Source organism: Polypterus senegalus, chromosome 2 (genome assembly GCF_016835505.1).
Source record: "Polypterus senegalus isolate Bchr_013 chromosome 2, ASM1683550v1, whole genome shotgun sequence".
NCBI lineage: Eukaryota > Metazoa > Chordata > Cladistia > Polypteriformes > Polypteridae > Polypterus > Polypterus senegalus.
The window spans coordinates 113643928-113659080 of NC_053155.1; the positions used below are offsets into that span (position 1 = coordinate 113643928).

The window sequence follows — 15153 nt, forward strand, 5'->3', positions numbered from 1 at the left end:
GTAGTTGGTTTACAAAAATTTTTTACTACTTATTCCTTTTCTAAGACATGTTCAGTGCAATACAATTTTTGACAAGTACTACAAAGTCTAAATGCCTCTTTGGATGGTTGAAAATATATGTCAAAATTATAGTTTCAGTTGTTTGCAAAATTTGTTCAATAAAAAGGTACTATATTTTCACTGCAACTGTCTTGCAATGTGATTCCTTCTCTTCATTAGTGCCACCCCCTTGAACACTATCACTTTATGGGGCCATGCAAACCTGTATTAATACTTGTGTGCATATTAAAATGTTTTTTTGTACAATGTACAAATTTCATGACAGTGAAACAGGTTATTCTTAGCCAGTCTACTGCAGTAATTGCAGTGGAAAATGTGGTTAACATCCACTCGTGCATGGGAAAAAAATACCGTTGAATACCGTGAAACCGGTGTAATATTGAAAAATACCATGATATAGAATTTTGGTCATACCGCCCAGCACTAGGTTTTATCTTGTCATAATTAAAAAATATATCAACCAAACAATCAATTTCTTTTCACTTTCAATTTAAAATGCAATAAAAAAACATATTGCATTTTAATTCTAATTCATGTTCATAGATCGCATGCCGTAACTAGAAGAAATTTTGCTTAGCATCAACTGTGTGTGTATTGCACAATTTCACAAAACTGTGCCAAAATCAAATGTCCCACTTGCATATGTAATGCATTTCAACATAGTTAACACACTGGACTTCACTTAATTTTCGCACAGATAATCTTCCATACCACATCAGCAGAAACAACTAGCTCAGGAGAAAAATGCAATATATTTATAGTATGTGGCAAAATCTGGGACATAATGCCACAAATGGGTCAAAATAGAACTATAAAAAGTTTCAGATTATTTCTAAACTAGTAAATAAAGTGAACAGCGACTTACAGTGAACAAGGACATTAAAATGCTTTCAAAGTGAACGTAAGCCATTTCATTTATGCTAAAAAAAAATTAATTATTAGACCTTAAGACATGTAAATAAAAAATGACTGTTTCTCACTTTTTTGTTGTGCCATTCCCAATTCCCAGATCTGAAAGAAAATGCAGAAAATGATGAACAGTTTTCTGAGGTGTATAAAGTAGCCAAGAAAATTAATTACATTAGAATATTCCTCACAAACATCTTTTCCTTATAATTTAGTCTACATTATAAAATTATTAGGTAATGGTAAATTTGCATTTTTTATACTACAGTATAATGAATAAACAATATACTCTACATGAAACAAAAAAAATGTTTCAGTTATGGTGTTGGCAAATGCTTGAAAGAAAAAGGGACAGTGCAAAATGAGTTGAATCACTGCTTAAATACATAATGTACATAATGGATGTCAACCCCAAGGCACTACACGTTCCAATGAGTTCTCTAAAGCACAACCAAATATAATTTTTACACTAGACAAAACTCAAAGCTCTGGGTTATATTTCCTATTGATTTCAGTTTTGGTGACATGGCCTCTGGATTTCTCAGATGTATACTACGATCATGCCTGTTACATGTGTGCAGTCATGTGAAAAAGTAAGTGCACCTCATGAAATATCTTTTTTCCTTTAAACATACGTGGCCATATCAAGATTTCATCTTTATTTAAACAGTATCTATAAAGTTGATGTAATGTAGCAAACATCATGACACAATTATATTTTGTTGTCCATTGATTAGAACTTCAGTAAACACAAATGCAAATTTGGCATTTGGAAAAGCTACATTTATCACTACCTCAAATACCTAAAATCAGAATAAAGTGACGCACATAAGGAACAAAACATTAGAACATCATTAGATAGAATCATTGCATTCTTGGTGGAATCTGACCTATTTAAACCATTTAGTTTGGTTTGCCCATTGTTGGTGAAGTGTGTGTTATCATCATACCAAGATCAAAAGAAGGTTACAGATGCCTACAAGTCTGGGAAGGGATTTAAAAAGATCTCTCAAAAATAAGAAATCAAATATCTCACTGTCTGGAAGATCATCTATAAGTGAAGAAGGTTTCAAACAGCTTCCAACTTCTAGTGGCGAGGCCACCCTGTAAATTGAGTTTAAGAGCAGAACGCAAGATTCTGAAAGACGTCTCTAAGAACACCAGAATATATCATGGTGCATACAGGTAGCTATTATCACTGCTGATATCAAAGTACACGAGTCTGCTATTACAAAAATGTTACACAAATTAGCTTAGTGGGAGGAAACTCTGTTGTCCAGAAAGAACATTAGGGCCAGATTAAAATTTTGCCTATGAAAACCTAGACAAAGACCAGGATTTCTGGAACAATGTGCTCTGTATAGATAAGGCAAAGACAGAGTTATTTGCCAACAGTACCGGAAGACATGTGTAGTGAGAACCAAAGGCAGCGTTTAACCAGAATAACTTGATACCAACTGCAAATCATGGCGTTGGAAATGTTTGGGGCTGCTTTGCTGCATTAGCGCTTGAGGTCATGAACACGGACTCCACTATGAATTCATCATTGTACCAGAGGTTGTATGATGATAATGTGAAACTATTTGTCAGAATATTGAAGCACAATAAAAAATGGACTTTACAACATAACAATGACCCTAAACATACTGGTAAATCCAACAAGGAACAGCATAAAAGAAAGAAATTAAGGGTTCTGGACTGGTCAAGTTAATAACCAAATCCAAATACCATTGATATGTTTTGGGGGTATGTGAAACAGTCTATGCACACAAGGCACCCATTAAACATGGAAAAGTGGGGAAAAAACAATTCTCCCAGTTCAAGACTGCTAGACAGTATAGCAAACACCAACCCAAGGTTGTTTCTGCCAAATGGGACAATAACAGCTATTAGAGACAAGGGTGCATTTACTTTTTACAGAGATGGAAATGGCACATTTGTTCATTTTTTTATTAAGTTATTGCAATGTAAAACTTTTATTACTCATTTACATCACTGTTCTTTAAAGATACTGTTTACATGAATATCAAATCTTGATATGTACACAAATATTGAAAAAGAAAAATAATTTCAAGGGCTGTATTATTTTATTATTTCAAATGACTGTATAAGTGGATGTAATTGTACATGAGAATCTGTCCAATGACTGACATTACACCCATTTAATTTGCTTACAAGCAGGGCGGGGTGATTTATTTAACGTCTACGCCAAGATGGTACTGTAACAAATGAGTAACGACAAAAAAATGTGGGTGTTTAATTTTGCTAACTCTGGAATCATTAAAAATACAAAAATCAAAAATTGGAACACAGCAAAAATAATGATCTTTAGCATTTTAATGGCTGAAAAGCATTCGTAATAAACACATTTTTTATTTACATATTTTGTTATAGTTGTAGTCACAGGATGATTTTTTAGTTACAAGCAATATGAATAAAATATAATAGCATTACCACAAATAAATAAAATATATTTATTCAAAAAGTGTATTGAATAATGCCATACATACTTCCTACGAGGTTTGCTAGTGAGGAGTCCAGATCATCTGACACCAGTTTGCTAGGCTGTTGCTTGGACATTGGCAGAGTCTGGTTTTGAGAGGCCACTGTTGGTTTCAAAATTCCACCTAAAATGTTATCTTAAAGAAAGGGGCAAAATAAGGGAAAAGGAAAAAGAAAATAATAAAAAGGCATGGAGAGGGAAGAATAAAAGGAAAAAAAAAGAAAAAATATGTTATGTAGGAATACAAATAAGCTTAATGTTTATTTTATAATCTGCCACTGACAATATAAAAATATCTGGAATCTCAACTCACCCAGTCATGCATGCCATGCAAAGCCAAAGCCCAAAGAATTTGTTTCAAGCAAGGGGAAAAAGAAGAAAGATTAGGAAAGGTTCCTGGGGGGAAAAAAAATCACTATTTACAGGTATATACAGTAGCATCTATATGCATTAAATATTTAAGATGCACGTATTTCTGTGTTATCTAACAGCATAAAATGCATGAAGAATTCAAAGTGAAAAGGAAAAAAGCAGAATTATAGTATAATCTAACATGAAATCTTAAAAATGGAAAACAGGACATATAATCATTTGTGTTGAAGATGAAATGTGGAGAAAATTATTATGCCAGTAAACATGCTGTGTTGATAAACACATTCATTTCTGTGCATTTTTACATGTACTGCTCTAATCGTTATGTGGTAAAGATATAAAATTCAGCCACAGCTTTCTAAACCATACAGTATACATTTAACAACATATGGTGCAAAACCGATGAGTGTGGCAGAAGGTAGATACCAACAAAAAATGTATTTTAGGCATCTGTTTTTGCATAACACTGGAATATTTTTGAACCCTGTAGGGATCAATGTGGAACAATGTATTTTTGCGCAAATTTGAATTTCTGTTAAATTAAAGGAATGACTTGACAACTTTTCAAAATGTGTTTATCATGGTGTCAAAGTGTGGCAAGGTTATAGTATGTTTGTCTGTACAAGTGATAAATCAGCTACTGAAGATATAATAGATACAGATGGAATACTTAAAAATAGTTACAATTCTATGTACAATTCCCCCCATTTACAACCCCCTGCCACACTTTTTTGTAGCACCAATATGTCACATAGGTATTTATTTTGCACCTACAGGAATACATTTAGTAATACATTTTTCTTTTACAAGTTGGAGGAAAAATATTATACAAAAAAAGAAAATAGCCTGAAAACTTACAAGTTCATAAATGTAAAGTTACCAATAATTTGTATCATTATTATATTCATCTTTACTCTAAATAACATACTACGGGAAAGGTACAGAAGTTATTTTCCATTCTTTTGAAGAAAAGAAAGAAAAACAAAAACACAAAAAAAAAACAACTATCTTTGGCAATGGATAAACATATATAGTTATATTAACTGTTTATACTCAATGCCTTCCAAATGAGGTATTTAAATAACAAAAAACACACACACAAACATAAATGTACAATGAAATGCTCAGTTTATATAAAATGTGCATTGTTGTATAGCATACATGGATTAAGAAAATGTTAAAATTAGAGTGAGAGAAAAAACAAAACATTCTTTAATATTTGTATGCCAGTTGTTACCTTTGAATATGGTTTCTTCTAAATACATTTAAGTTCTACTCAAAAAGTGAGGTTCGATCTGGCAGCACTACATGATAGTATATATGATTACAGATAGTTCCTTTTTTGTGAATAACTTAAATATGTTTTTACAATATAATTTAACTCTGATTTATCCCTTTATAATTTTTCCAAAGATTATCTTCATTCTGAAAGGTTATGTTATACGGAACTAATGACACCATCCAACAAGAATAACATACATATACAGAGTGGTGCCTGAAAAAGTATCCTGGTTTTAGTTTCAATGACATTTTATTAGACGTTTTATTAGAGTATAAAGAATAACATATTTAATGTTACAATTGAAAAGTTACTTTGGTACCCGATTACTGTTAGAGAATTCTTTTAAATAATATTACTGACTATTTAAAGGTAACGCTCAATATGGTTTCTACTGGCAGCAAAGTTCCATTTGCCTGAGAAACAACATGTTCATGTTAATATGACTTTTGTGACATAATAGTCTATTGTGATAATCCTCATGTTGCAATTCTGTAGGCAAACACTGGAGCATGGATGGAAGGATTTGCTGGTTTTTGTGCACTGCTTATAGAACCAGTAGTGTGTCACATTTAAAACAATTGCTAAATTATACATTTAAAAAAGCACTTACAACAGAATATTGTTCTATGAACTGTCATGTGTCAACTTGAATGAGCTTATATGAGCATATCACAGCACAATCAAATTACACTGCTCCTATTAATACAGTATGCCTTCTCTGGAGCATGCACATGAATAACAGAATTAACAAAATTAAACAGCATGCATAGGGCTGTTTTTTGTGAACATTAGCACCTGAAATAAATTTATTTCTGTAAAGGAGAGATTCAACATAAATTGGTATGGGATATGATGTGTAATTTGATTTTCTATTGAGCAATCACTTAAAGATTACTTTAGATATCATGTCTTAAATAACATTATTATTGTGGACTGTAAAAGGCAAATCATCTAAATGAAAAAATAAAAAGTGGTGTTATTTATTCCACTTGCAAATCATATGCAGCATTTTTTACATGGCTTTTTCAAACACTATAACGCTATTTGATTTAAATGTACAATTCACTAAACATCCTTGATGTTAACCTGACGTGTCAGGTGTGTGCCCATAAGGGACAGCTGAAGGGCTCTACCGACTGCAACTCTATTGCTGCTCCAGGAATAGGCACGGTGTCCTAATGCCTTTCTGTTTTCCTCCCCCTGCAGACTGGTTGACTGACGGCTAGAACACCTCTGAAATCACTTAGGGTGTCCATCCGCCTGGACTCACCTCTTCCTGTCAGAAAGGCCCAAAACTGGCCATCTTGGGACAGTTCTCTTTTGAACTTGCCTTTGCAGAGACGACTCAGTTCTGAATTTAGCTGCAATCAATTACATGGGATGGCTGGCTTGGCATTTCAACTCTTTATCATTGTCCTCTCTTTTTGTTACAATAATTATTCCCAAGTCAGACTTGGGGTGACATTTAATATTCTGCTTTAGAGTGTTAAGTTTGTATAACTCTTGGCACAGTTTTCTGCTGTCATGGATGAAATAAAATTGTACTGCAAAACATCATTAATATTTCTATATGTTTTGCCACTCTAAGGTAACTCATCAGTATTCATCTGTGGTGAGAAGCTTTCAACCGAAACACAAAGGTGTAAATGAGAAGCTGTAAAGTTTGTTTTACAACAATTTGAAACAGAACCATTACTTGAATCAAGTAATAGTGATGACAATATGTATTGGTCAACAGATGTTGACATGGAGAATAAAACTGATGCACTGCTGTGACGTGCCCAGTTAATTTGGTTGCCTTAAAATTCACCTTAGTGCAAGCAGGTACGTGGCAAAAAAGGCCAAACGTAAAAAGGCAATCAATCAGAATGGCAAGAAAAACATTAGCCTTTAAACACTGCTCAGAATGCAGCAACTGTCATGTGTCAGGGGAATGTGGAAGTCACTAAGCCTTGCACTGCGGTAGCCTACAATATCACAAGGAGCACGTTGATTATGCTGATAAGCCACGGTCTATCATCACATATGCAAGCAACAATACACATATTTTAAGTGTGCAAAGAATCACGCTTCTATTGTTCTGATTTCAACAAAAGGTTACATCAAATCTGCATCAGTACAAAAGTGGACACTAGACATCTTTCTTATTATATTTATGTCAACGTTTTGGAATTTATATATTTCTCTTACATGTAATAACATTTTTTATTGCTGAAGAACATTCAATGTTTTTTACTTGCTTTTATGGGGGTAAATGAAATACTAAGGAAGCTACAAACAAGAGACAAGTTTGGCAGATTAGATCATAAAACTTGGTTGCATATTTGAAACAGATAAAAAAACATAACTTTTGTAGAAGGTGCATGAAGTAAGATGTGTAAGTGGGTTGAATGAGGAATATAAACAGTGTTAGTGTTACAGGTATATGTAATTGCTGCAGCTATGTTTTGCTCTTTTTCTGTATCTTTACTGTGTAATTAAAGGAAGTCACATGATACATAACAAATACATGGAATGACATATAAAACAAATAACTGATTACTGGTTCAATAACAAAAACAAACCTCTTAATGCACTAGTTTAAAAGAATCTTTTAGCAAGCAAGTTCTGGTAATCCAAACAACAGGGTTGCTCTTTCCAGGTAGCACATATGCATTAACTGACTCGATACATTCAGAATTCCAATTTTCCCACTAAGGACAAAAAGTAAGTGGTTCTACAACTTTTATTTTCTAAAGCTTCTAACCTAAACTTTTAATAGACAGTTGCATGCCTAACTTTGGTTCCTAGATGGTTGGATTCCATGGTCTGGAATCCCTACAGATTTTATTTTTTCTCCAGCCGTCTGGAGTTTTTTTGTTTTTTCTGTCCCCCCTGGCCATTGAACCTTACTCTTATTTGATGTTAATGTTGATTTATTTTGTTTTATAATTGTGTCTTTCATTTTTCTATTCTTTAATATGTAAAGCACAAGCTACTGTTTGTATGAAAATGTGCTATATAAATAAATGTTGTTGTTGTTGTAGATGTATGATTCTTGCCAATCATCTAAAGAGGCTTTAGGTTGGAATAATAATAATAATAATAATAATAATAATAATAATAATAATAATAATGTGGCTGACTGTTTAATCTTGGAGGGTTTAATCTTCTGGGGGGTTTCCGTGTGGAACAATAAACACCATAATATTAATTTTAACATGTACTGTAAAAATTTATAGATATCAACTGCAATTTAAGCATACACCAGCAACCAGTTTAGTTAAATTAGTAAAATAAAAACAACTCTGAGGCAAGGACTGTCCATAATCACAACTTTATCTGTTTTCCAGATAGAATCCAAAGGTTCCTAAAAGACTCCTTTCTCTTTTTACTACTCTCAAAAGTTTTACTGTGGTTGTTGGTCTTCCTCTCTTTCTCATGGGAGGGGGTTGAATTGAATTTTGTTTTGTTAAGTGTGACTTGATTGTATGGAATTTTATATGCTTTTAATAAATTTAATAATAATATTAATAATAAAAAAAAAGAATCCAAAAGGTCCCTGTTTGTCAATGGTACTAATATCTATACACTTCAAGTAATGTTGGAGACAAATAATCTCCATAAACACCTACAAACAAGGGCACATGCAAAAGCAAAGAAGGCAGCAAATGCAAGCATGCACCTGAAAAACATTTTTTTAAATAGTTACTTTTTATTTGAGATAAATAATGAACAATGATTAAAAAAAAAAAAAAAAAAAAAACTGCACACATCCATTACTTTACCTGCTTAAACTAGTTCATGGTGTTGTATGAGTTGAAATGTTTCGCTTAATTGGCAGTTTGTATGTCAAATGGGCAAAAGGTTTAAAATGGTTGTCAGATTTTCTTCAATGCTGGGTACTATATCTAGGTCATATTTTTCCAAAATAATTCTGTGTAATTTTACATATATTGAGAACTGGTCTGCTGAACTGAACATCACAATCTACGTAGATCTTAATTTTTCAGGATTCAAAGTTAATTAACACAAAAAAAAGAATAGTGTAAAAGTACACTATATTTAGGTGGTATTCAAACACTCAACACCTGTAGTATAAACAGAAGGACTTACCAGCTGAGTCTATGTTGTTAACCGATGAAGATGTATTGCCAAACACTGAATCAAAATCAACATTAAGGCTTGCTGATGTCTGCGGTTGTGAAGCTGGAGTAAACCCTTAAAAAGTAAAGATTTATACTAAAATTAAACACTATACACCCCATTTTGATTATTAAGATACATATGAAGAACAGCAAGAACATTGAGATAAACGGTCTAAAACAATGTAAAGCTCACAGTTGATTTTATTTTTTTCCTCTATGCACTTTGATGTTTCATTCTCAGCCACGAATAATCACTGCATGGATCACTTAAAAATGACCATGATCAAACCTTCAGGTGCTAATAATCTCAGAGTAATAGTTATTTTCCAGAAAAACATTTCTTATGCATACTGTATATCTAGCTAAAGGAACAATTAACCCTTTTAGTAAGTATGTATCAGCATCTTTAAACATGCATATGCATCTTACAAGTATCATGATGTAATTAAACAGCATCACTTAATATATATTCGATGTCTTTACCCAAGACAATGTGCAGGCTCAGGACACATTACAATTGTTTATACACAGTTTTTAAAACTGAAGCAATAGGCAGCTTAACTGACTTGTTCAAGAACATGCAGTGATTTGTAGGTGAGCACTAAACTGGCAACCTTTTCTTTAAAATTTGATATTCTATCCACTGCAACAAAATACAGTATCGCACAAAAGTGAGTACTCCCCTCACATTTTTGTAAATATTTTGTTATATCTTTCCATGGAACAACACTGCAGATATGACACTTTGATACAATGTAAAGTAGTCAGTGTACAGCTTGCATAACAGTGTAAATTTGTTGTCCCCTCAAAATAACTCATCACACAGCCATTAATGTCTAAACCGCTGGCAACAAAAGTGAGTACACCCCTAAGTGAAAAATGTCCATATTGTACCCAATTAGCCATTTTCCCTCCCCGATGTCATGTGACACGTTAGTGTTACAAGGTCTCAGGTATGAATGGGGAGCAGGTGTGTTAACTTTGGTGTTATTGCTCTCACACTCTCTCATACTGGTCACTGGAAGCTCAATATGGCACCTCATGGCAAAGAATTCTTGGAGGATCTGAGAAAAAAGAATTGTTGCTCTATGTAAAGATGGCCTAGGCTATAAGAAGATTGCCAACACCCTGAAATCCAGCAGCAGCACGGTGGCCATTGTAATAAAAAGGCATATCCTCTTCCCTTACACCTCACTTTTATAACAGTTGTTCACAGCATAGTGCTAAACTGGCATTAAAACCTGGGAAAGGAAGACTTGCCGATAGCTCAGGTTATTAATTACTTTATGGATGGACATCTGACACAATAATTTGGTTTATAGCCTGGCAAAGGAGGACATGAGGTAATATCAAAAAACTTCATTATCTGAGAAAAGGTAGACTAAAGAGTTTGAGCAAAATTCACCCATCATATTGACAGCCAGCCAATCAGGTGCATGCAACTATCATGTGTTGTAAAACCACAGCATGAAACTTTAGAATAAATATACCTCATTTTGAAAGAAACGTCAGAAGAAGAAGAAGAGAAACAGAAGAATGGACGAAGACATCATTGGTCGTCAGAAAAGCATCATGAACATCGACTGCTAGATCACAAGCCGCCTGCAACATTCATCCTTGTCATCTCTACTTTTTTTTCGTAAGCTTTTTCTAAAGACTATATATATTCAGACTTTCCTATCAGTACCTATTTTCTATTATTCTTTGTTCCTGTGGTATTATTATTATTCTTGTAATAAATACCATGCTGCTTTTAACTTTCTATGCTTTGTCTTAATGTCTATAGAGTGATTGAAGTAGCAAGTTAGATTTCTTTAAGCACCTAGTGCAGCCGGAGATTTGCCATTACCTCTGTGCTGCGAGGTTTATTAGGCTGAGAGTGAGAGGTTCACTCAATAGTACAGGAACAATACGAAAAGAAGGTATTCTTGGCTGATAAATGGCCTATAGTCAACAGTGTTAAGTCTTCATATGTTTAAATGTACCCCTTCGGATCCAAAAGTAATATTTGGGTCTGAGATATTGTTAAAACATCGTATGTTGTTCGTGCCGATAATAAGTAAGTCTCTTGAATTGCTGAGTGACAGTCTGTGTTATACCTAAAGCACTTGTGTGGTTTAAAGTGCTAAAGGTTAATCAGTGTGTGTGTGTGTGTGGGTGTGTGTGTGTCATTCATCGGGCACTGTTGTGGTTAGGGTCTGAGTGTGCGGGTATAGCTATGAATGTGTGTGTTCATCTTGAAGTGCAACAGTAGACCAACCCGATAAGGAACTTGACGAGAACACTTACCCATGAGAAATCAGGTAAAGGGATTACTGGAACCAAGTCCTGTAGACTGATGAGACCAAGATACACTTATTTGGTTCAGATGGTGTCAAGCATGTGTGGCGGCAACAAGGTGAGGAGTACAAAGACAAGTGTGTCTTGCCTACAGTTAAGCATGGTGGTGGGGGTGTCATGGTTTGGGACTGCATGAGTGCTGCTGGCACTGTGGAGCTACAGTTCATTGAGGGAACCATGAATGCCAACATGTACTGTGACATACTGAAGCAGAGCATGATCCCCTCCCTTCAGAAACTGGGCCACAGGGCAGTATTCTAACATGATAACGACCCCAAACACACCTTCAAGATGACCACAGCCTTGCTAAAGAAACTGAGGGTAAAGGTGCTGGACTTGCCAAGCATGTTTCCAGACCTAAACCCTATTGAGCATCTGCGGGGCATCCTCAAATGGAAGGTGGAGGAGCGCAAGGTCTCGAACATCCACCAGCTCTGTGATGTCATCAGGGAGGAGTGGAAGAGGATTCCAGTGGCAACCTGGGCATCAAATTCACTAGAGCTTCACAAGAGAGCTAAGGCAGTGCTGGAAAATAATGGTGGCCATACAAAATATTGACACTTTGGGCACAATTTGGACATTTTTCACTTAGGGGTGTACTTACTTTTGTTGCCAGCAGTTTAGAAATAAATGGCTGTGTGTTGGGTTATTTTGAGAAGACAGCAAATTTACACTGTTATACAAGCTGTACACTGACTACTTTACATTGTATCAAAGTGTCATACCTTCAGTTTTGTCCCAAGATATATTAAAATATTTACAAAAAGTTGAGGGGTCTACTCACTTTTGTAAGATACTGTATGACATAACACATGAATGTTATGTTTGCTTTATAATTTTTATATATTCTTATTCATTCGAGATGTTGTGATTTTGAGACTAAATAACTTCTCATTAAAATCGTATAAAAAAGAAAAAAGTTTCAGAGGTACATCACTTCAGTTATGTATAGAAGCTACAATACATAGGAAAAAGGAAATAAAATTGAACACCAAGAGAAGACATCACTTTAACTCATCTGCACAGTGCACCAGGATCACAGACTGTAATCACGCAGACAAACAATGAGCTTTGGCATTATAAAAAGTGGGTGTCCACAAATTCAATTTATTAATTTAATAATTAAAAATGGCAATCTGGCATCCATAGTAAGTTAACATCATTGAAATATGAAGCAATAAAAAAGGCAAAAATAAAATTTTTCAACAGTACTTAAAACCTTAAAAGGTTTTTATTGTATTTCGTACGGACTAAAATTTCACTTTTTTCCTTTTGCTGATGCATTATTAAAATGTATTAGTCCAACTGAATTACATTTTACTAGCTGGAAATCTGATTGTAAGTTGCTTATTTTTTGTAGATAAAATTCATTTTGTGCTGTGAATTTTTGAGCACTCACACAGCCTTTATTTAAAACATAATGATTATTTTTGGTGTGTTCATTTTGTCCACTTTTTGAGTTTTTACTTAAATGACATCCATGTCAAGTGTAGACTGGAAACATAATAATAATAATTAAACATTTTATTTATATAACACCTTTCTCTTTAACAGAAATAAATGGATTTGGGAAAATGTTGTCATAAATGTCACCAGGCTCCAATCAACTAGCAAGTCACACAGCCAAGAATCATATACTGTAGTTAGAATTTAAAAATGAGATAATAATGCCCTTGTAAAAGTAGTTACATAATTTTTGGCTCATAGGCATTGGTGTCTCATGACTAAAATCATAAACTGCCCAAATGTCCACAAAAAACCCTTTGCAAATGTCCACTTTTCTAATTTTGGTAGCATAGACTCTAGTTTCTTTCATGACCTTTACTTTCATCACATAAAAGTGATTTTAAGTTATGCCTTACAATTAAATTCAATATTTTTTTCTTTATTGATTTAGAAAACAGTTGACTCGCAGCAATAACTACTGGTAAAATATTGCTATGTAAAAAGCTTATAGACGTATCATGAGGAGCTATTAATTCAGATTTTAAGATAATTAAATGGAATACACCCCTGCTGCAGATCAGTCACACATCTGCATGTTCACTAATAGTTGCTACAGTATTAAAAAGGTAAAGAAATTGTTGGGTATTACCTTATTTCTATTGCTCAGTATTGTTTTTAAGTAAACTGGTAAAATTCGCCATTGTTTTTTTTTTTTGTATTTTTTAAAAACATTACAATGATCTGTGTGGCAATACACAAATAAGGTAGTCATTCTTTTCTGCTCTTAGCATGATTAAGAAAAGAAAAAGTATAACTAAAGTTTGTTATGTTATTGCAGATTTGTCCTGAAACTTATTTCAAGAACTAAACTTAAGATAAGAAAATACCTACCTCCAAATAGACCAGCTACGGCAGAGGGTTCAGTTTGGAAGAGGGAAGCATTAGGATAAGTAGTTGGGCCACAGAAGGAGTCTGACAGGTATTTGCCAAGGGAAAAGATGTAGCAAGAATAAGAATGTTTTAGGAAAAAACACAAAGAAGATACAATACAGCACAGAAATGAATAGTATGAACAGCACATACTAAAACTAAAAAGATAAATAAGTTATGATGAAAAATAATGCAATTTACAGGCGACTGCTTAGAGTACATTAAGAACAGAGCACAGAGAATAACTTAAGAAGTTATTCATGAATATGTTACATTATCCACAAATGTAAACTGAGTAACTATCATATGCCTATGTTTTCTAGATTCAGAAAACATAGGTATAATGCTTCAGTTTCAAGTACCTGAGGTAAACAGCTCTATCCGAACTGTGTGTTCATAATTTGTTGCAACAGATGAGCTTGAATCAATAAATGGATTGAACTGATCTAAAGAATCAAAAATATTTACATTCAGGCATTTTTTACTTGTGATTTTTCCTTTTTCTTAAGCATTTCCGTGATGTAAATGTTTGTCATCATGAGGTCACTACAGTCTCAAGATTTATATACTAACAAAATAACTATTCTAACTAATATACTTTTTCCTGTTAAAATAAATTAGTTTGCCTCTGTATTTAAATTTCTGTGGCTGTATGCCATCTATCTGTTATCATACAGTTACTACAATAAATACAAACCTAATAACTGTCAGTGCTAAAACAGTCTAAGAGCATTGGATCCATTTCTCACTCCAGATATAAGGCTTCAGTTTTACCACAAGAGAGTCAGTAATAAATTATTTCTCTCTCACCATTATTTAGTTTTAGAGTTACTCATCATTCATTGTTTGATTTTAAAATTTGACTATTGGCCACACTTTTGTCAAGAATCACATTTCATACACTCAAAGTGTTTGTTAGATAGTAACATTTTTACCACACTATTTTCAGAAGACACATTTGAAGTTCCTGCACAGACTTACAAACAGTAAGAGAAAAATCAGATTGATACAACATGTAGAAATATACATATACAAATTCATTTAACACTAGAATTCCTGAATCTTACGATTTTTTTATTCTCCCTGACCTCCTTCAAATTTTCCTGACATACACCAAGAATTGTTTTGCAAATTAGAAGATTAGTATAACGCAACCTGGTACACCTCCCACCCTCCATTCAGTCAGA

General features: G+C 33.7%; 1 protein-coding gene across 22 annotated transcripts in view; it reads right to left on the reverse strand.

The window, feature by feature from the left end:
* Positions 1–15153, reverse strand: part of picalma (phosphatidylinositol binding clathrin assembly protein a) — a 161666-nt gene that overhangs the window by 23065 nt on the left and 123448 nt on the right. For 5 of the 22 annotated variants that reach the window (XM_039744412.1, XM_039744421.1, XM_039744413.1 and 2 more), the window contains 3 exons: positions 9219–9323; positions 3477–3593; positions 1041–1071 (listed from right to left, as the gene is read on the reverse strand). In XM_039744412.1, the coding sequence (XP_039600346.1) occupies positions 1041–1071; positions 3477–3593; positions 9219–9323 (253 nt within the window). Of the gene's footprint in view, positions 1–1040; positions 1072–3476; positions 3606–9218; positions 9324–13927; positions 14009–14328; positions 14413–15153 lie in introns of all 22 variants that reach the window. The other 17 variants (XM_039744401.1, XM_039744402.1, XM_039744408.1 and 14 more) reach the window with 7 other exon arrangements.